Source organism: Lissotriton helveticus, chromosome 2_1 (genome assembly GCF_964261635.1).
Source record: "Lissotriton helveticus chromosome 2_1, aLisHel1.1, whole genome shotgun sequence".
Taxonomy (NCBI): domain Eukaryota; kingdom Metazoa; phylum Chordata; class Amphibia; order Caudata; family Salamandridae; genus Lissotriton; species Lissotriton helveticus.
In genome coordinates this window covers 487,422,023-487,445,622 of record NC_136059.1, presented here as the reverse complement: position 1 = coordinate 487,445,622, position 23,600 = coordinate 487,422,023, and the positions used below count along the sequence as shown (strand labels likewise).

General features: G+C 41.6%; 1 protein-coding gene across 3 annotated transcripts in view; it reads left to right on the top strand.

Moving 5' to 3' along the window:
* DIMT1 (DIM1 rRNA methyltransferase and ribosome maturation factor) overlaps positions 1-23,600 on the top strand; it is a 186,665-nt gene that overhangs the window by 53,603 nt on the left and 109,462 nt on the right. Inside the window, exon 1 of one of the 3 annotated variants that reach the window (XM_078675137.1) lies at positions 6,303-6,481. The exons of 1 other annotated variant lie outside the window; for it this stretch is intronic. In XM_078675137.1, coding sequence (XP_078531263.1) covers positions 6,424-6,481 — 58 coding nt within the window. In that variant the 5' untranslated portion in view covers positions 6,303-6,423. Of the gene's footprint in view, positions 1-6,302; positions 6,482-23,600 lie in introns of those variants that run through there. One more of the 3 variants, XM_078675139.1, reaches the window with a different exon arrangement.

Below are 23,600 nucleotides of genomic sequence, written 5' to 3'. Positions count from 1 at the left end.
GCTATCCTAGATACTGATAAGTATGTCGATAAAATAGAAGAAATGTTGAGCGACACTTCATTTTATATTAAAATCTCTAGAGATCCAACCACCAAGATTAAAAATAAGATATCTAAACTTACTGCAAAGGCATTGAATAATGGAGACATCTGACTTAAAGAACATGCATTTATGAATGTAGACAATCCAAAAATGGCCAGTTTATATGGTGTCCCGAAAGTGCACAAAAATGAATGGGACCCTCCGTTCCGTCCTATTGTTACAACTATTGGCAGTGTCACCGAGCCGATATCTAAGTATTTGGATGCAATCTTGCGTCCACACATTGTAAAAATACCCGGGTACATTCAAGATACAAGACATATCATTAACCAACTTGAAGGTACACCATTCAATGCGCACAGACAATGGATGGTAACATTGGATGTTGAGAGTTTGTATTCCAACATTCCTTGTGCAGGGGCTATTGATGCCACTAAGTGGTTTATTGAGTCATTTGAGATCGATTGCAACATAGACTTTATCTTAGAGTGTCTTAAAATCATTCTAGAAGATAATATTTTTGAATTCAGAGGTAGCCTTTATAGGCAAGTTAAAGGAGTCAGTATGGGCGCATCTTGCGCCCCTACGATCGCTAATATCTACGTAGCACATTTCGAAGACCGCTATATCTTTAATGAGGTAGCTCCTTTTTTTGAGTCGATCTTTTATTGGTCGAGATATATCGACGATATCATATTTATCTGGGACGATAACGAAGATATTTTACAAGAATTTATATCCTGGCTAAATGCCTGTGATTCTAACTTAAAATTCAGTGAGAAAACAAGTAACACAGAGATTGAATTTCTGGACCTGATGATAAAACATGATCAGGGCCAACTGATTATGGACCTCTTTGTCAAACCGACTGCCCGCAATACTCTCCTTCATTACAGTAGTTTTCACCCTACCACACAGAAAAACAGCATACCGTTTAGTCAATTTCTAAGATTACGTAGAAATTGTACAAGAGTAGCAGATTATGATGAGAGAGCTACTGTAATGAAGGAGAAGTTTAAAGAACGCGGCTATCCTCACAGATTAATACGTGAATCGTGCAAGGTATTATGATCGTCAACATCTTTTACATAATACCAAAACTAAACAAGATGCAAGTTTGGTATTTGTAACAAGACATTCTCTCCTAAACAATTAAATACGTCAAATTATATACTCGAATTGGCATGTATTAAATGTCAACAAAACTGATCAGGAAAAAATACCTAAACCACTTTTTGCATTCCGTAAAAATAAAAATTTAAAGGATATTGTTGTAAGATCACGCATGCCAGCAGTTAGGGAAGACATACAAAGAAATGTCATTACTGGGGATCTGGTAATTGGAAACTAAAAGTGCGGAATTTGTAAAATCTGTCCACAAGCAATTGAAACCAAGGAGATCCAACATAATGGAATCACCATACAACTAAATTATATGACGAACTGTAAAACAAAAAATATTGTATATTTGTTATTATGTCCATGCAATTTAGGATATGTTGGAGAGTCCTCCCGTTCCATCTACACAAGAGTTACGGAGCATAAATCTGTGATACGAACTAGAAAAATGAATGCCCCACTAGTAGCCCACTATGTAGAACATGGACATAAACCTGAAGAAATTCAATGGGTTATCTTAGAGAAGATTACCCCAAAAGAAGGATTATGTGTTGATAAAATCCGTCGAAAACGTGAAGTTTTCTAGATTTTTACATTGGACACAGTCAAATCAGGACTGAATTTAGATATTCCTTGGGAACAAGCGGTTATATAGTGTACTCGTGTTAGTTTCATGTTCTGCAATTATATGATGCTACAATATAAAATAACCTCATCATTAAGAGTGGTGTTTCACCACATCTGTTAAGTCCATTTTCGATTTTGGTGCCCTAGACATACTGACATGGGTTGTATGTCATCTAATACAAAATAACGCTATCGCAAGGTGCGGTGGTTCACCAACCCGTTTAGTCCAATTTCGATTTTGGTGCCCGAGTAAGACAACACAGTGACGCGGCCTACATGTCTAAGCTGCGCCTTTTTTAGTCCATTAACTATTTTTATGCCCGGAGAATAGAAAACATGGGGACTCTGTGTATCATTTAACGGGTTTCGTTTAATACCTGAATCTAATAAATCTAAAAACGCGGGCCCGTTTGCTCTATATATATAGACCTAACACCAGCCCTACTCCTTAGTCATTTCGGTACGGAGAGGAGTATCGTAAGGGTCACATTGGATTAAAGGTACGTAAATGTGGGTGGTGTGCTGCTACTTTGTAAATAGTAAATAATTGGGCAGTATCACAAATCCATAGACGCTTAAAACGGCTCGTTTGTTTTTACATCTTTCTTAGACATACAGAAAAAAGAAACCAGATGACCTTATCCTTTACCTATCAAATACTTAAGGTAACGCCATTCGTATAGCATGCTAAATGTGAGTATTTGACCATAAATAAAAATGCAATAATCTAGATACCTTACTTACTGCTTGGTTCTTTCTAGACTGAACCTATATAACTGAACCTATAGAAACAATTCAGAGGACGTATGTGATCATCTAAGACGTTCCTATACAGCCTGTCATATAAGTGTTCGGCTGAACACTACAAATTTTTAAGGTAAATCAAAACTGTGGCGTTTGCCATCATTGACCATAATAGCTAGAAACATTCGAAAGTAATATATCGTTTTTGTATTTATTTTTATTTTTCTTTTAGTGACTAAATAGGCTCAGCCCTTGACTCCCTCCGTAGTGCACTTGAAAATAATTCTCAGTAAATCTTCATTGAAATTCAAGATTTTTCAGCAGCATACAGAAAGTAGATAAAGGTATAACAGAAAAAATCTATTTATATATAGGAATATAGTATGGGGTTAGCAGAAAAAAAAAATTGCACCCGCAATTAGCTGTATATAGAAAACTAAAATACGTACGAGGGCCTTTTAGGTTATGATGGAAACTCTGCTATTATGGTTTTCACTTAACATCTAGCATAATATCCATATGGTTACCTCAAGGTAAATTTTATGGTAAACTTTTTTCCAGTGCCTACAGTATAAAACCCATTGTAATGGTTAGCCTAAGGTTTTTTTGATAAATATAGACTCAATATTTATGTATATTGATGATCAGCAACAAAATAAGACGCTAAGTCTAAGTTCCGATATTTCTCACATTGACACTGAGGCTAATATTCTTTAGCTGACTAAAATATTATGTTTAGTTAAAGTCTCTCCACCTTTTCACAGAATCTTGTTTCAGATAATAAATTCGAATGCCTTGAATGGAGGATTTAACATTGAAAAAGAACGGAATAAAAGCAATAAGTAATCTTGAAATTCTGTGACTCTTAAACTAGAAGGAAGGGTTAATGTTGGTAATTACTAAAAAGAAAAGAATGCATAAATGTGCCAAATTCTAGATGCCATTAGGTTTTCTCTTTCTCTTTTGCCTAACTTTCTTTCCCCTTTTTCTCTATTCTATATATGGCTTGTTTATAGAAGGGGTACATACCCAAAATAATCCAAGTAAGCAACCCATAAGGACTAACTTTAGGAAGAGACTGTTTTATAATGTAAAGCTGATAAACAAAAAGATTGCGATGAATTATGTTACGTAACAATTTATTCATTTGTTTAATTATAAAATGTTAATTGATGCTGCCTGTCATATATTCGTGATAAAGCATAGAAATGGAAATACTGACCCAATGGAGTTAGATCAAAAATGTAATATATAACATGAATTTTTACAATGCGACTGATATATATATTTTTATGTTTTTTGTAGATTCTTGTCACACTTTTTTATGTCTTGTAATTTGCGAATGACGGTCACCTGACGAAGGCTACTGGCCGAAACGCGCGTAGTGCCCTATTTCACCGCTTTGCCTACTTCAGTATTACATCGACTGAAATATCCCCTTGTGCTTGGTTTTTCACCTTTTCTTCTTTTTATGTATTTATTATGTGTCTATATGCATTTTTTGTAATATGTTGATGACTGTAAAAAGTATAAAAAACAGTGTGCAAAAATTATTTATTATATTTATACATTTGAAAAAAAGAATATACAAAATAAAATTAACATAAAGTCTTTTGAACTTTTAACATGGTTTTGATATGTTTATCAATCATTGAAAGTTGCTTCAATATTTTTTAATATTGATTATCTAAAGGGCAATTGTTGAATAGTTGTTTGCTATAGAGAGGTAATTCTCTCTTTTTCCCTATCTGTATGATGACAGTGTAACATCAGACGGGCATCCATGTTAACTAATATGGCAATTTTATAAAAATGTGGCACAACTACATTACATTAATAAACACACTTCTTTAAGTCATATTAAGCTAGTTTCAACTGAAATATTATTAATTCAGCATTTGTGTATTTAATCCATTATAAAAATCATAATTTATTCACAAAAATATAAATCTAGTAAAACACTACTACAACACCAAAGGCATTTTCTCTGCATACGCCGTGACATGGTTTTCATTCACACATTCACAGTTGTTCAACTGTAGGGTGTCCATATTCCCTATTAGCATTTCTATAGGTGACCTTGCCCAAAGCTGTAACCTACTGTACTGCATCTCCTGCCTCCCAGCTGCTTTCTTAGTTAGCTCTATATGGGTCAAATAATAACATGTGGACACATTGCCAGGCCGCATGAGGTGTCCACCCAGGCAGCTAGATGTGAGCAGCAAAATAGAGTGAATCGTGCTGTGTCAGGATAGTTTTTACATGGGCAACATAATATATGTTGAGAAATGCAGAAGTATGGTAAGTGAATAACAAGTATTTCAAGCATGGACCTGTCCTGTCAACTCATCCGCAATTGTCGGCTGCCACCCACTTTTTACTTCTATTCACCCATGTGATAAACAAAATGCCTCCATTGACTAATGGGTCATCCGCTTTTCTTTTAAACCTATGGAAATGCCAATAGGTCTGGGTTAAAGGAATGTAGCATTACAAGTAAATAGCATATGTATTTGTATGAAAGACCAGAACTGTAGAATATATGTGTAGGTTAAAAGGTCAAGTGACAGTTGCACTGTCAAGCCAGACCTAAAAATCCATATAGGTTAATGACTGCCCTCCTCCAATTGGTGCTGCTACCAGAGAAAGACAAATACCATAAATTATTTAGTAATCAAGGACACTTTTACAACATTACAATGTCAAATGTGCATCCCTGAAAGTTCAAGCTCAGTGAGCTGGATAAACAAAATGAGCACAGCTGGTGACGGGTAAGCACTTTTTATGTGGAAGCACATCATTTCTGCCCCAACATATAATCCTAACTTTCAACAAGTGGGCGGAGCTAACCCTCTCTCTAGTGGTACTCACATAATTGTCTTGCTGCAGCTGCACTGCAAGCCATGCAAATAAAGTGTTCCTAGAGGACAGGATACTGGTGGGGTTTGGCACCCTGCTGGTCAATATGATATTTCTAAGCAGTGGAAAGCCCCCAACGAGCCATCCATCACGAGCTGGAAAAAGGGTATTTAGTGGTGTGTTAAAAAGGAAGAAACAATTTATACAGCACGTAGCTGCCCCCACAACTATGAGGTTTGGAGCAAATGATCTGGGTGCCTGAGACATACAGGGACAACAACGACAGGTCTGGACACGATTCTTACATGGTCATCAAGTGTGCTGCGTTTTGTAAAAGAAATATGTCTTTGAAGTGTGTTATATAAAAACCTTTATTGTACTATGAAAAAGTGTAAATTCTCAATTTACCTTGATGGGATCGCTCTCTTAAAAAGTCTGACTTCACCCATATTTTTGAGTTACATATTTCACGGCACTTTTTAAACGAGAAACTTTAAAAACAAATATTTCAACAGCGTCAGTCATGACACTAAAATAAACAACTTCTCTCATTACCATCCAACACCCAAGATTGGGAGAGGAGGTGGTCTCGCGGCTACACTGCCGACCTTGGTGCCTCGAATCCACATATTGTGATTCTGGGAAAATCATTTAATCTCACCGTGCCTACCAAAAAAAAAATCGATTGTGTAACATAACAGGAGCTCATGTAAAGCACTCCAATACCTATGCTATATAAAATCTGCAACAACAAAAAAAGAATCCCCCTCTTCACTCTACTCTCAACAGCCTTTAACTCTCGACGCACCCTTCCTTTCTTTCCCTGGACTGTACTTCTAATCCGAGTACGCCACATTAAACGTAACGCCCTGTTCTAGCAGCAAGCAACAGACACGCATGCGCGTTAGTTTAATGTCGCGTAAAATACGTCACGTAAGCGACTTTCTTTCGATGCTGTAAGGCGTCCCCTCCTACATCCTCCGAAGTCGTGTAGTTTGAACACGTGAAGGAATCTAAGTGTAAACAGCAAACATGCCGAAGGTGAAGACCGAAAAAAAGTCCCGCATACACAAGGACGTGAAGACACAAGGTATATATGTGGGTGCCCCGGCTGAGACTTTATGTTAGCAGTTGTTGTGCATCATGCGCTCCCGAGCAGGGTCACCAGCTGGAGCGCCCATGGTAGTATGTAGCAGTGCAGTTGATGCCTGTCTGCAAAGCGCCGAAGTTAATTCCTTAATGCGTCAGTCGGAAGACCCAGGCATTATGTTGCATGCTAGGATTTGTAGTTCTTTGGTGAGCTATTCATGCTTGTCACTGGAAAATTTGAGCGCGCTGTGTAGTTTGACTTTTTCACAAAATTCACTTTGTATTTGTATACGGAGATTTTTGGGTCCATTCTCGGAATATTATAAAGAGAACTTTTTATTTTTTTATTGCATTTTTATACAGCGAGGACTTTCACAAGGGTGTCAGAGCGCTTCACAATAGAACCGAGTATGTTACTTGAGGAGAATATTAGAAATATAACACGTTGCAGAACCAAACGAGAAACAAGAACAGGTAAAATAAAATAATAGGTGGCAGTCTCTCAAAAACACAAAAAACAATAGGATGAAGATTGTACAGGTATAGATTACAAATTTACAATAATGAAAGAACTTCCTTGCGGGAAATGAAAAGGGGTGTATAAGTTCTGGAAGTATCTTTGGAAGAGAAGAGATTTGAGGTCAGTTTTGAAGGTCCGGGTAGAGGTGGTGGTACGGAGTAGTGGAGGAAGCGAGTTCTAGATTCTCACTCCATTGCCTGAGAAGGACTGAGCCATCGATCTTTCCCTTTTGAAGGTGGGTGGCTCAAGCAGTAAATTTTCCGCATTACGAGACGGTCTAGAGCAGTGATTCCCAAACTGTGGTCTGAGGACCCCCAAGGGTCCGTGACACATTCCCTGGGGGGGCCTCAGGCTGTAATTTTAAAAGCACAACAAAGTTCCTTGTAGAATTTGCAGTTTTCCAACAACAATAAAAGTGTCAAGATAACGTCCGTGATTAATATACCTGCTGGAGCGAGATGAGTTTTGTCCAGTGGTAGCTTTGTTTATTTTTATTTATTTATTTATTTAATTTTTATTGCGCAAACAATTACCCTGGGGTGTCTCGGCGCATGTGTGAACTAGCAGGACCGAATAATAGAGTTCATTGATCAAACAGCCACGTCTTTAAAAGTCTCCGGAAGCTCATCAAGTTGGGGGCATTTTTGATATTTAGTGGCAGAAGGTTCCAGAGTTTTGGTACAGCCACTAAAAAGCGTCTGTCTCCCCAAGTTGCCGATCTGGTACAAGGTACAGGTAGGAGGCAGGTATTAGCAGATCTCAGCAGTCTTTTGGGAGTGTACGGCTGAAATGCCTCAATCAGAAACTTGGGTCCGCTGCCATGCACTGCCTTGTAGGCAATGCAGAGGGCCTTGAATTTAATTCGGCTTTCCACTCTAAGCCAATGAAGCTGGCGAATGGCGAGAGTGGTAGGCTGGCGGCGAGGAATGTATAAGAGAGTTCTAGCAGCCGCGTTCTGTATGGACTGTAGCTTTGACAGCACAAGTTTCTGGGTGTTAAGAAAGAGGGCATTTCCATAATCAATTTTGGAAAATACCAAGGTGGTGACTAGGGTCTTCCCAGCTGAGGTGGGGAGGTAAGGCAGCAATTTCTTAATCTTCTTTAAAATAAAGAAAGCAGAAGAGACAACCTTGTTGACGTGAAGGTTGAAGGTCAGCTTGCTGTCGAAGATGACTCCCAAATTCCTCGCCTTTACCACTGGGATAGGTGGAGAGCCCAGCTGGTTAGGCCACCATATGGAAGACCATTCTGGGGAGAGGTTGCCAAAGGTCATAACCTCGGTTTTATCCGAGTTAAGCCTTAGGCAATTGGAGGACATCCACATACTGACAGCAAGCATGGCCTCCTGAAAGTTGGCTGCCACGGCAGTGCCGTTCTTATGGATCGCCAGCACCAGTTGGGTATCGTCTGCGTAAGATGTTAAACGCACCCCGTGGGCCTTTATTACCCTCGCTAAGTCCGCTATGTAGATGTTAAATAGCGTGGGACTTAGCGAGGAGCCTTGTGGTACTCCACATGGTAATGCAGAGACGGGAGAATAGAAGTTACCCAACTTAACAGTCTGGGTGCGGTCGGCCAGGAAGGATGAAATAAGGTCTCTAGCCGAGCCGTCTATCCCCAGAGCTGTGACACGGTCGACCAAAATAGCATGGTCGACCGTGTCAAATGCTGCGGACAGATCCAGAAGAATTAGGATGGCCGCACCTCCCTGGTCCATGATGGTTCTAATTTCATCTGAGGCTTTTATTAGAGCAGTCTCCGTCCCGTGTCCCTTCCTAAAGCCAAACTGCGTTTCGTCTAAGAGTTGGTGAGTATCGACGAATTCTGAGAGCTGTATATTCATCAGAGCTTCGCAAATTTTGGCAGGAAAGGGGAGACAGGCGATGGGTCTGTAGCTGACCAGGGCGGAGGGATCCAGGGAGGGCTTCTTCAGAAGGGGCTTAATCACTGCCTTCTTCCACGGGGCTGGGTAACAGCCGGTTTGAAAGGCAGTGTTGCAGATTTCCATAAGTGGGTGAGAAATCACCTCACCTAAATTAGCCATCACTGAGGGGGGGCATGGGTCCAAAGGGGATCCAGACTTGGTGATGGAGATAAGTCTGCTGATTTGGTCTTGAGTGGTATAGGCAAATGACGAGAGAGGGTCATGGTTGATATGGGGTATTTCCTTACTGCTGACAGTGGATCTGGCCCCTGCATCTCCACCAAAGGATGCGTAAATATCTGCCACTTTAGTGATAAAGAAAGTGGACAGTGCGTTACAGAACAGCTGGGAGGGTTCAGCTCCGAGACCCGACGGAGGAGTAGATAGGGAGGTGACCACTGAGAACAATTCTCTGGCCGAATTCCTGGCATTATCTACTTGGGTGGAAAAAAAAATCGTTTTCCGAGCGAAAATGGCCTTTTTATATATAGTTAAGGTGTCTTTGTAGGATTGCTTAGCTATAGGGCAATAGAGTTTCCTCCAGCGTCTTTCTAGATTCCTACAATATTGTCGGTGAAGTCTAAGCTCTTCTGTGTACCACGCCGCCGATGGCGACCATCTGTTAGGTCGAATGGACTTTTCCGGGGCTACCTGATCAGCAGCATTCCTAATCCAGTTTTGGAAGTCGGAAGCTGAGGGAATAGGGTTAGATCCTGTAGTAGGGGAGGATAATGTAAGGATGTTTGCCATCTGAGGGATGTCAGCATTCTTCCAGGCACGAATTGCTGCCCTGCTAGGAGGTCTGGAAACGGGGAGATTAACTGGGTGAGTGTCAATACCAAATATAATAGCCCTATGATCAGTCCAGGTAAGGGGTAAGATCTCTAGTATCGTGATGAGAGAGTTATTGGTAAACACACCGTCCAGTGTGTGTCCCGCCTGGTGAGTAATTCCCTTTACCAATTGTTGAAGTCCTAGGGTTAGGAAATCAGCAGTAAGTTGGAAGGTATCGTGGTTTCCCTGTTCTTCCAAAGGGAAGTTAAAATCTCCCAGTATCGTGTAATCAGTGGAGCCTATAATAAAGTCATTTAGCTCAGAGAGGGACCCAAGAAAGGAGTTTCGAGGTCCAGCAGGTCGGTATAGCAGAGTACCTTTAAAGGTTTGTTTACAATTGATGTTGATTGCAAAGGTTGCAGCTTCACAATTGATGGATGAAATGGGGTCAAACGTAGTATGGTACTGATTCTTGTAAAGTATGGCGAGTCCTCCCCCTCTTCCTATTTGTCTGTCATGTCTCACAACGCTATAGCCATCCGGGGTAGCCTGACAGAAATCTGGTCCAGAGCCCTCATCTCCCCAAGTTTCGGTGGCAAAAAGAAAGTCCAGGTCGTGAGTAATGATAAACTCACTGATATCTAGACTGTGACAAGGGAGAGAGCGTGTGTTAATTAGCGCTGCTCGACAGCCCCGAAAGGGGGTAGTGGTCATACTGGAGGGGGCGTCAGGAGCTAATAAATTGGATAGAAGAGGAGAGGGTAATTGATAATTGCATCCAGGGCACGGGGGGGGTTAATACCCACAGCGGTTGAGGGAGGCAAAGGGATGCAGTGGTGGCTAATATGGCCCGGATTAAGCAGTCTGAGTTGGTTTAAGGAGTAGCGCACAGAAGGGCCAGGGGTCATGGCCCTGGGCCGAGTCCGGTCGCAGACCGGCTTGGCTTAGGCGCGGCTTCGGCGCGCGCCCGCTGCGCCGTCTGGCCATGATGCTGCTAATATAGAGGGTAAGGAGGGTGGGAGGCCGGCGCGACTAGAGCGCGGCCCCAGCCACACCTAAAATGGCTTCCGCCGTCGCTTGCAGCCGGTTCAATAAAAGCGGCTGGGCGAGGCAGGGAGCAAGAAACAGCAGCGTGTAAGGGGTGTTGACTTATCTAATGTAGCACAGAGGGTTAATATGCCTACTGCAAATAATGTGTACCATGCATTTAAAAACCAGTGTTTTAAGTGCATAGGTTAGTGGGTTACTGCTTTTGTAACCGAGATTCTTTTGTTATTGTGCAGTTCTTAAGTGATGGTCTTAATCTAGCACAGTAACCTAAAAACTGTCATCAAAGAGCTGCTTGCAACCTGCATGGTACAAGTTAGAAACATATGTTTTTTCCAAGTCTTTCATTATCCTGATGCTGCTAAAACGGTTTATTTGGGTGGAAATCCATTTTTATTATTAAAGTCAATGCTAACCATTTTGTTATGGTCTGAATTCTGAGCTTGTGCTTCTCCAGACCAAGGACTCTTTAAAATGCCTACCAGTATGAATGTGAATCCTACACCTTGTAGTCGCATTTGCCTTATGTAACATTTTCTATACACTGGTTTACACGTATGAATCATTGTCTCTATGGGGCAGATTTACAAAGAAAGTGACTGTGTGTGCCGCAAGCCATTTGGCTGCGCCGCACTGAGTCACTTTCAAAGCACAGGGATGTGACATATTTACAACAATATGTCACATCTCTGTGCTTCCCCCTGTGCTGGTGCACAAACGGCTGCCATGTGCCTGCACAGGCACATTTGCACCATGGTGCATGGATGCCTGCGTCGTGGGGAGATTTTTTTATTTGCAGGAAGGGTTCCCTTCCTGCACATAAACAATCAGAAATGGAGTTTTTCAACTTATATGTGTGCTGCATTAGCACACATAGAACTAGCAAAACATCATTGTTTATGTGCAGGAAGGGATACCTTCCTATACATAAACAATCACCAGAGGTGACATGCTTTTTCTATGCGTGCTGCAGAATGCAACATGCATAGAAAGAGGAAAAAAACAAGGAGAAAAGAATACATATCTTCTCGTTGCGCCTCCTTACGCCTCCCCTGGGGAGCATAGCATTCAGACACATTTGCAAGATTTACAATTTCTAGTTAATCTGGAAATGTGTCTTGTTTCATGGGTGTTGCGTTGGAACACCCACAGCAACACCCATGGAACACCCCTTTCACGCAAAGTGCTTTGTGCAAATGGGCCATATTTACAAGACCAGGAAAAGTCGCGCCAGGTGGCTTTTCATGGCTTGGAAATATGGGGCACTAAAATGCGCCACTGGTGCGTCACTTTTTGTGACGCACCCGTGGTGCAAGGAGCTTGTGTGTGTGATGTAAAGTGCTCTGACATCCCTCAATGGTATGAGAGATGCTATAAAACAAATGAAATACATGTGACAGAGGGGCTATGGAGAGATGAGACGCACTGATGGAGGGTGGCAATAAGGGAATCATTGAAGAATCCCAACAAAGATTGTCGTATCCTGGTGCATAGTAAGGTCATCATTTACTATTCTTTAAAAGCTGATACAATTCAATATATAATGATAAATTTGTTGTAGAATGAACCATTGTTTCCTAAATTGTCTTGGGGGGAGAGCCTCCCAAAACCCCCTTTGTAGAGGGTAGGCTCATTTACTGCACTTGGTGTGCACTGTATGGGGCCGGGTCTGAAAACATTTGCCAGGGCTGCTTTGGGTTTCCAGTTTGGCCCTGTCAGGAGCCTCGTACTGCGAAATAAAACCAACCATTTAAAAGTTAGTCACTGAGATGCAGCAGTAACCTTCCTGTTTTTTGCAAATTCTTTCAATATAAAATACTAAAATCTTTAGTAATTTGAGTATTTGTTTTGTGTGCACACGTGTGTTTATTGTTTTTGAATTACTGTTTTAAATCATACAAATTACTTGGGGGTCCCCGGCTTCCAGTGGTGACTCAATGGGGGTCCTCAGGAGTCAAATGTTTGGGAACCATTGGTCTAGAGCCTCCAGAGATTTTCAGTTTATTCACCATGTATCGAGGGGACGAAGAGTGCAAGGCTTTGTGGGTGATACAGGCAGAAATGACAGCTTCCCAAATATAGATTGGTCTTCTTGGCTAAAGTGTTAAAACCAACGGAGTGCAACCTCTGCTCTGTCTTGATCAATGTGATTCCCTGGTATCCTGGAATATCTTAATTAAATATTGTTCTTTTGAGGCTTACGCTGTTGGTTTCGAATTAGATTTGGTGGTACCACTTATTTTAGAATACACATATTAATACACGCTTTCCCTTAACCAGAATCATGGTAAATGGTAAACACCTTTTGCTTGCGCTGCTCCCTTGAGAACAGCGTCTCCCCAGAGCACTCGCGTTTAATTTCAATAAGTTTCAATATTTGTAACCAGAGTTCATTGCGTTTTTATTCGGATTTTTATCTTTTCCTTTTTACACATAATATTTCTCTTCTATACCATGGTAACTCATTTGGCCCAATGCATTTCGGGCACTAGCCCTTCCTCAGGGGCCATGTGATTCCTGTAAGGTAAACAAGTACAGTTTCAATTCACTGTCACATCTATTTATACACATATATATACATCAGGTTCAGCTTGCACCTTTCATTAACATGCAATTTGAGAGAGGTCACGTATTCAAAATTTCATGTATAAACTGTATAAAACAATGGGTCTTGTCATATTGAGTGTACACATTGTACCAAGCCAAAAAATTGTATAACAGTATTGCCTCTGAACGTATTACTAAGCAGTGTTATTGTGAACGTTAAAAATATATGTATGAGAAGTAAGAAGCTCTGACCTTGTCTGACGAGTGGGCTTTTCGTTGACGGTTAGCGTAGGTAAAAACGGGTCTGCGCGAAAGTGAGAACGATGTCAAACAATTGTTACTTGCTGTTCAATGCTTAACGCTTACGCTAGTTAACTGAAATTGTGTGGCCCGAATACGGGACTTACCAAGAAAAAGTTCTGTTGCGCGTTCTGTGCTCCTCGTTCCACGGCGTTGAACACAATCAGAAGTCCCGCGTATTAAATGGACGTTCTGAAGTCACGTGGGTCGTGGAAATGTGTGACGGCGTGTGATAGGTCCAGGTTGTCAGCTATGTGTATCGAGGATCTTGTTAGGTCGTGTCAGTGTCACATGTGTAAACACTAACATCTAAAGATAGTGCGACTGTAAAAGAATGTTTGAAGTGTATTGCACTTTATGTAAAATGCGAAACCTTATGAGATTTACAATGAGTTAAGCCCTATGTTACCCATTATATTTGCAGTGACTTATCAAAACATATTTCAGAACGAAAATTGTGTAAAATGCAGTAAATACATTACATTTGAATATTTTACGATTGCTGATGATAAGACTCCACAAAAAGTCTATAAATGGCAACTAAATTCCAAACGTTCATTAAGCCCTCTAGGGGCGGTGGATGATAGTCTATTAATCCAGTACAGTTCTCTTTTTAAGAGGTATTGTTCATTGTCTCTTCCTGGTAATATCGGGACAATTTCCAAAATGCAGTACTTCAGTTGGCTGAGATTGTGTTGATGGTCATTAAAATGTGTCGCTACCGTGGATTTTGCAGATTTCAATCTGATGTTTGAACGATGTTCTGTTAGGCGGGTTTTTATCTTTCTGGATGTTTTACCCACATAGGGGAGCCCACATGGGCATTTGAGCATATAAACCAAGTTAGTACTGTCACATGTACCGTTCACTTTTAGTTTGATTTTTGTGCCACTTGATGGGTGATTTATTTCATTGCCTTTAATAATTGAATTGCAGTTACCACAATTGTGACAGGCCAATGTACCTTTGTATGTTGTTGGTGAAACCGTAGGTTTGGATTTTAGAAGTTCTTTAAGGTTTCTGGTCCTTTCATATGCGAATATGGATTCGAAGTGAAGATTCCTTTGAAATCATCTTCAAGGGCCAGTAGTTGCCAGTGCTTTAAAATGGTTTTCTTGATATTCTGACTCCTTGTAGAGAATTTTGAAATGAATACGGATCTCTGCTCTTCCCTTTTAGTCGACGGAGTAAGTAGCTTTTGTCTGTTCATCGAAGATATTCTGTCTACAGCGAGTTCCAATGCAGCTTCTGGGTATCCTCGATCTTTAAATTTCTTCATCATGTGCACTTTTTGTTCTTCATATAAGCTCTGAGATGATGTTATGCGTTTGACACGTAGAAGTTGTGAGAATGGCAAGTGCTTTTTTAAGGATTCCTGGTGAAAACTCTTGTAGTGTAAGAGATTATTTTTATCGGTTGTCTCTTGGAATACAGTAGTGTGTAGTATGTTTTGTTCTTTGATGATCAATACGTCCAAGAAGGATAGTTGTTTGTCATTGACACTGTGCGTAAATTGAATTCTATCATTTACGTTGTTTAGTTCTTCAATGGCTGTGGTTAATTGTTCCATTGGTCCTTTCCATAGTAAGAAAATATCGTCAATGTACCTTCCATACAAGATAAGATTCTCCTTCCATTGTGGTTTGGTCAGAATGTACTCAGTTTCGAAATAGTGCATGAAGATGTTTGCATACGCCGGCGCGGCGCAATTTCCCATGCTGGTTCCGTTGCACTGGGCAAAAAAGTCATTTTTCCACTCAAAATAGCTATGAAATAGCGTGAAATGCATTAATTCCATGATGAATATTTTCAAATCTTCCTCTAGGTCACTCTCGAGTAAAATATTCTCTAATGCTGTTAACCCTATGTCATGGGGGATTGAGGTGTATAATGACTTGACATCTATGCTTGTTAATATCATGTCGGTGGTAAATGATGTCTTCTTTTCTTCCAGGATGTTCAAAAAGTGGGTAGTGTCCTTTATATAACTGGGAATTTGTTGTACTAGTGGTTGCAAATGTCTATCAATAAATTTTCCTACGGGCTCATGGATGGAATTGATTGTGGACACGATCGGGCGGAATGGTGGTATTGTCGGGTGCTTGTGTATTTTGGGTATCATGTAGATATATGGTACTGACGGATTGTCCTTAATCAAAAACTGTTTTTCTTTATTGCCAATGGTTCCAGTGTCAATTGCTTTTTGAATGATCGTTGTTAACACTTTTTTGTATTCGTTTGTTGGATCTCCATTGAGTTTCATATATGTATTGATGTCGTCGACATGCTCATTCACATTTCTTTCATAAAAGTCTGTGTCCATAATGATAAGGGCGCCGCCCTTGTCTGCTTGTCGTATTGTTAATTCGGTGTTTTCAGCCAAATTTTGAATGGCTTGTCTCTCTTTTTGAGTGATGTTGGTTCTTTTGGATCTTGGAACTTTAAAGATTTTTGTGATGTCATGGTTCACTAGTTTCTCAAAGGCGTCTAATACCTTGTGACTCACCGGTGGTATAAACTTGCTTGGATTCCTTAGTCCCTTGAGTTTATCAGGTTCAATGTTTGTAATAGGTCTTTCTACAACATTTGAATAAAAGTGTCTTAGACGTAAATTTCTCAAAAATTTATATACGGCGATCTGAGTTTCAAGTAAGTTAGAATGGTATGTCGGAACAAAAGATGTTCCTTTTTGTAATGTTTGTAGCTGAAATTTGCTGATGTTTTGGTTGGAAATGTTAATTACTAAGTCCTGTGACTCCTGGTGTTTTGAGCTATGCTTTCCACTAGTTGCTCTCTTCCTCGTTCGGCTTCTCCCCCTCCTGGTTCTTTTGAGGGTCCATGGCTTCTCTCTAAAAAAGAAGACTGTGAAGAAGTTGTGGCTGTTGAAGAGCTCGCTTGTTGTCCACTGGAATTTGGTGTTTGAGATTCATCTCTTGATCTTTGAGTGTTCCTTGGATTTGGGAAGTTCCTTTTGTTTGTTTGAGAATCATCTGATGCTGTTTCGTCTGATGATTTGTATTGAGGTTTCTGTTGGCGTCTACGTGCATATATATCTGCCCAATTATATACTTCCCCCGTACGATAATCTGTAGAATCTCTTTTGAATTTTCTTATTTTTCGCTCATTTATCTCTTTGGTATACACATCCAACTGTTGATCCAAATCTCTAAGTACTTGTTTCCATTCTTCTGCGGATAACATGGTGTTTAGTTCATCCTTGAGTAATGCTGCTTCCTTGTTCAGATCTTCAATAAGTTTCGCCAATTCCTCGATGATTAGTAGAATTAAGTCAAGGGAACACTTATTTAGTATTGCGAACCATTTTTCTGTGAACCGTGTATTATTTTTACACAAGGTAGATTTCAGGGATATCCGTAGGCCTCGTGGGATTCGCTGAGCCTTGTGATATTTTATTAAGGTACTTGCGTGTAATCGCTGATTAACGATGCGTTTAGACATGTAGATAAGTTGCTTAATGTTAGCAGTTGTAAACACCAACAGAGTCCGAAAGAGGAGGTAGTGTACTGTTTAAAAAGATCAACTTTTTTTTCATATTAGTATTTTCAGTCACTGTCAATTACAGCACATCATTTTCAAGAGAAGAAATTGAAAAGCTACAAATCTACTGAGTCCAAAAGAGATGCCTTGTTTATGAAATGACAAGAAGTTCCTTTGACATATTTCCAAGTTATCCAATTGTCAATCACTTCTTAACTTATCCCAGTGGAGTGTTCATTTCTCACTTATTTCTTTTGGCTCTTTGTTTGTATATTTCCAAAGGCAGGAGTGAAACGTTTTCCAGAATGAGGGAAAACAGGGAATGTAGGCAATTGATTTTAAATTAGCTCAGCATATTTTCAACCATTTATACATGTGTATATTTGCTTGTTTGAAAATACGAATCTCAGACGCTTGACAGCAGTATGGTTTCCAAGCCTACTTCCGTAAACCATTGTGGATTCCTGAAAGTCATAACTATGCCCCAAACCCAGTGCAAGCACATATACCTGCAGTTGTATGAATGTGATTTTCTTTAAGATGTGTTCACTCTGTGTATTTGCATGTTGCCCATAATAGTTTTATACTGACTTTTCGTTAACACTCTTTAAAAAAAATAATATATACAGATATATATGCACCAAACGTTTCAAGAAAAGATGTCTGAAAGAAATGGTATTTAAAGTTATACAATAGTTTAGCAACATTTGTTTTCCAAGTTGCACATTTTTAGGTTTTGCCTAGCAAAATGCGTACGAAGTACGCATGCGCTAGCAAAATCTTATGTAATTTCTCTGTGGGGTCGGGTATCTGCCCCCTCCTCCCATTGGCTAGCTCCATAAATGGAGGCTAGCCATTGGGAGACGGCTCTGTCCGTCAATCCCGGACCAGATTCGGGGGCGTTCCCGAGAATTTTTCCCTTTTGGTGACGTCAGCCGAAAGCCTGTTCTCGGGAACGCCCCCGAATCTGGGCCGGGATTGAAGGACAGGCCCGTCTTCCTGCTCCCGGCTCTCCCAGGCTTCTGAGTGCAGTGCCCTCCTATGTCCGTGGCACATTAGATGCAGAATGCTTCGTTTCTCCAGTCACTAGCCGTGTGGTGCTTGTTTGCACAGGTTGCACCCCCCCCCCACCTACCCCCACCCCCGAAGCAGGGAGCCGTCACTCCACACACCTGCCGGCACCACAGCTGAACACATTCTGTCACGTCACGAGGTGTGTTCATATAGCGCCGCGCCGTTCCCAGCTGCCCTTCGGCGCTTTCGGAGTGTGCGGGTGTAGTGCGGGCCGGGCACAGCGGAGGGGGCTGCTTGGGGTTCGCTCTTGTGCCCCCACCGGCTTCTACACGACAATACTTATATTCTTATACAGGACTTCACGGCTCACTTTCATTTCTCGGCGCTGTAAATAGCCGGGTTTAGGTGTGCTCCAGACTCTTGTACGGGATCAATATTGTGTCCTAAATTTTTTATTGAAAATAGAAAATCTACGCTGAATGGCACGATATTTTTGCACACGTTATCTAGGACATAAATATGTATGTAATTTGATATTTCTGTGTACAATCTTCTGGTAAAGGACTGCTTCTGTACAGCGCCTACTACCAAGTGTCTGGCTGCATAGCGCCTTCGGCATCTGGGCGCGCTCTGCGGGTCTATGGTCCTGGTTCACTGGAGGGAGAGCGGTGGGTTTATTTTTACCCCCCCCCCACACACCGCAGGGGCCTGCATTACGCCTCTGCCATGGATACAGTGCCATCGGGTACCTTTAGCGGGCCCTATACCTGCCAGTCCGAGCACATAAAGGGCGGTGCTTTCCTGTTTCCTGTCGCTTGGGAAGTCAGCCTGGCTTTTTTGGGCGTTGAAATGTTTCTTCTTCCATGCCACTGCACGAGGTCTGCCAGGCTTAGAGAATGATGCCCCCCCTTCCAAAACAAGAAACCATCGCCCCACCCCCACACCGCAGGGCTGCGGGGACCCCCGCTGTACCCCTGATCCGTTATGTCCTGTGGTGGGGGTGTCGGCTGTATGTTTCCCTTCTCCAGTCGGTCCTGTGGGGTTCGTCTGTCTGCTGCCGCTGGCACTGCTTTAGTTGTGAAACAATAAGTGCCGGGCTCCTCGTTCGGAGACCACCACAGCTTGCACCGACCCCTGCCAGCACTGCCCATCGCAGAATCAGCACAACCGCTCACCATCACACTGCTTCAAGTCTGACAATACAGACTATTTCAGGCCCCCCAAAGCTATAACAATGACTTGGGCGGCAGGTATAAGTTAATCAACTGTTACACAATCAGCGCCACTATGTGGCAGACTGTGAAAAGTGACGGTGTGGAGATTTAAGTGCTAGTGCCGAGCACCGGAACCTCCAGCTCAAATTAAGCACTGGGTGCCTGTCTGTAATGTGTGTATCCTGCGACAAACGTGTGTGTGTGTGTGTCCAAGATAAGAGTGAAAATAATTGCTTTCAGTTGTTGGATGCAGGACTTTGGTGCAGCAATGTGTTGCACAACTTGTGTTTCTCAGTGCCATGCTTCTGTTTGCAGAGGGTGGTCAACGGAAGTGGTCACTTGTGGGGTGATGCAGAGTAGTTTATGATTACATTTCAGTTTCATGCAGTGGTAGCTTTTGCACCCAGCTTTCCATACACTTGCCCGTAAATTTCATTCGTATGCCTTGTTCGTGTCCGTATTTCTGGAATTCAGGTTTACAGGAGCCGTGTTTGCATGCTTGCTGACTGGCAGAATGAGCGTGCAGCTCAGGCGAAAATAACTGAGCCCAGACTGTGAGCTTTTACATAGCTGACCTGGCCCTGATTCAAAGATGGCTGCATGAATGCATACGCCAAGCACCTGCCTTTCAAAGGGTCTCTGGCGGTGGATACTGAGAAGGCACTGTCGGATATCACCGCCTGCCTGTGCACAAGTTATTCCCTAAGTGGCCTCCAGATCGGTGCCACAAGAAGTCCAGCAAAACATCTACATGTGGCATAACTGCAAAGTCTGGAGCTGTCCATAAAGCTCTTAGGTGCCCCAGAGCTAGGAGTGAATACATCCACCCTGGATCATAGATGGCAGGAGTTATTACCAGGTTGATCTCTTCCTCCTCCTCCTGGTCTAGTAAGCAGCACCCTCGGCAGCGCAGCTGCCCTTTACGGTGCAGGCATCACTTTGCTTATGATATCGGATGAACGCGTGATAGTGGTGGTGTATTTATTTTATTTTAATTATTTATGCATTTTTATATAGCGCGGACTTTACCCGAAGGCGTCAGAGCGCTTCACAATACGAACAGAAATAATACATGATGAGAACATTACACAAGAACAGATTACAAAATCAGCCGTTAAGTTACAAAAGGTAAAAGTGACAATTGTGAGCAAACAAAATACATGAGGTAGTAAAAAGTGTACAGGAGGACAAAGTGACAAGTGTGCAGTTACAAGAGAAAACAAGGTATAATTGGAGGTATAATACTGCAATATGTGCTAGACACTCAGGCACAAGAACAAACGTTACTTAGGCAAAGGTGGCACTTGTGCAAGTATCAAAGGTAAAAACATGTGAGAGGTAGCAAACCGTGTGTTACAAGGGCAAAGTGGTGTGTGCATGTTACAAAAGGGCACCGAACACACGTACAAGGAAAATACTGCAAAAAAAAAATCAAACACTGATTTGAGCTTGGCGCCTGCAGGAAGGAAGGCATGTTGTGGTGTGTATGTAGTTTGGTGGCAGGGAGTTGTACTATACTTCGCGTGCAACATCTAACTAGCTCCGGAATGCGCTATTCCCTGACCTTCGGTGTACCATGAAGGGCCGGATCGAACTGGCCATTAAGTTTCACTTCTAGCCACGCTCCCGCCATTGCTTGTCTCGACCTTTTAAAGTGTGCATAGCACGATCGTTGTGAGCGGCAGCGCCAGGCACTTAGTTCTTACAACTTTTTTTGGGAGGTGAATATAAAAATATTGTATTTGATGTTTTTTTCTTTCAGCGCGAGTTACCTCCATGAAAAGACCGAGGCATATGTGCCATGGTGTGGACAGGGTTGCCCAAAAGCTTAGCTAAATTGGACGCCCCTCCCCTTTCGGATTTTCCCGGCTTGAAGTTAAGACATTGTTGGCAGCTGACCCTCCCCCACGTAATGCTGGACATGCCAATGCGTTCTGGCCAGATCCCTTCACTGTTGCGCCTTTTCACGTTAAAAGCAGACCTTTACTTAGATTTTTGCTGACTGTTGTTGTTCGTGCAATAACACGTTGTCCATCCTCTACACGCTAGTCCCAAACCCTGCACCCGGGACCAGTGTCACATGCTCCTGTCTCCCACGCTCCTGTCTCCCACCTCTGCCCCCTAGTACCTGTGCCTCCATGCGTCTGTCCGCCCTGTGCCAGCCTTTCCTGTCCAGACAACCCCGTCACTTGCTCAGTCCTCACCTTCATGAACAACTTCCTCTTCGCTCCTCCCACTCCCTGTGGCTCCATCACTCGCTCTTCCCTTTCACCGCACTCTCCTTCTCTCACTGCCTCTCTCTCTTCTGCTCATACTCTCATCCCGTCACTCACTCTCCCTTCAACACACTGTTAACTCTCTCCAATGCACCACTCTCTCACCCTAATTTGTTTTTCCTTCTTGGCTCTATCTCTATTCATTATCCCTCCCAGACTCCTCCTGATTCTATAGAGCACTTTTCAATAAATGTTGTAACCATCGTCCATTTGCGTGAGATTACGCTATTGGCATTGTAAATGACAATGCCATTAATTTATCTGTTTTCAAAACCAACACATAAATACAAAATTTGTCATTGACAATGCCAATAGCTCTATCTTTGTCAAAGGCAAAACCATTGCATTGTAAATGCTTGTTCTTGATGCATGTATTTTCATATACATAATCAAGAATGGAAATGGGCAGAAATAAAAGGAGCTTTAACATCTACCAGTCAACAAATACTAATAAAAAGGGGTGGGTAAGGTGCCCCCATTTACCAGGTGACCCAATCCAGTCCTGTAACCCTGCTGAGAAAAAGTACCCATGTTTTGTGGCATGCTTCATCATCGAGTCATTCACCCAAAATGATGGTATATATGGATGGGCTTTACCAGGTTCAGGGAGCTCTTGATATTGTAGGGATCAGGTGTTCAAAGGTATTAAGTAATCTAAGGTATAACCCAAGTCTGACTTTATTGTGGGTTACCCTGACAGGAGTAAAATCGCAGTGGTACTAATTTGTAATGCTGCAAAGTAGTTATGACCACTGTGAATCTGGTCTACAAATTACAAGCATAGGTGTTGGTCAGTTGGCCTTCTAAGGACAAACAAATCCCTAACAATTGAACCTGAATCCAATCCCGATTTATAACCGCACCTGCTGCAGAGTTCCTTGAGCATCCAGCTTTCAGGTAGCAATAAAAATGTCGAGAGAACTCTTATGATTAATGTTATTGCTAGATCAACTCTTGTGATTAATGTTATTGCTAGAGAGAGATCTTTTTGTCTAGTTGCAGTTTTGACTCGCCATAAAATAGCGCAGGGTTAATATGCCTGCTGCAAAAACAGATCAATTTTTTACATGGATAGCTGAGTGGATTTGTAAAGCCAGCATTTACTAGCAAAAATTAAATGTATGTGAGAAAGGGCTTATGGAGAGATGAGGGGTGCTTTTTGCCAGGTGGTAGTGAGGGAATCCGAGAAGGAGTTCATGGAGGAGGGGCTCCAAAAAAGATTGTTCCACTAGGCGCCATCAACGTTAAAGCCGGCCTTGTCTGTGCATAGCCGGGATTGCCAGCAAAGGCATATGAAGTATATCCTTAGAGAAACACTGAAAAAAACGTTGTTAATGATAAGTTCCGATTTTATTTCTGCTAATAAGACTTTGGCATATGTTTAAAAACCTTCAGAATTATTATGGCTACTAAACGAAACAGACAAATCTCTAAAATTGGATAATTCTGTTTAGCTGAGCAAACCATAACTCGTACCCCTGCTATGCAAACCACCATGATATAAAAAGAGATTACCATTATATAATAGGCAACTGTAATGTCATTCTATATTGCCATAAAAGAAATTCCGATGACCTCTTAAGTTGAGTGGCTTGTAAATTTCGCCAGAATCCTGAGATGGCCACATAGGACAACATAGGACTATGATACTCGTTACTAGGTATGCTTTTATGATGCATGTTTATTTTTGTGTAACTAGCATGAGAATGGTGATTTATGCCACACAGAAATATTTATTGAAAATATTTTATGAAATACTGGAATGAACTATTTGCATTAAAAAGAACAGAAACGTTCAGAAGTTAGTGTTAGTAAATACATTTTTTGTTTTATTAAAACACACATTGTGTCTATTTTTGAAGTAGTTGTCTGCAAAGCACATCTATCTCTGGGCCCTAATTGTGAGTAAAATGATCAGATTTTCCTTACCTGTCATTAACAAGATGCTAAAAAAAAATAAAGGGCAAACAAACATAAGGCTTATAGTGGTTTGGGGTTGTCTTTAT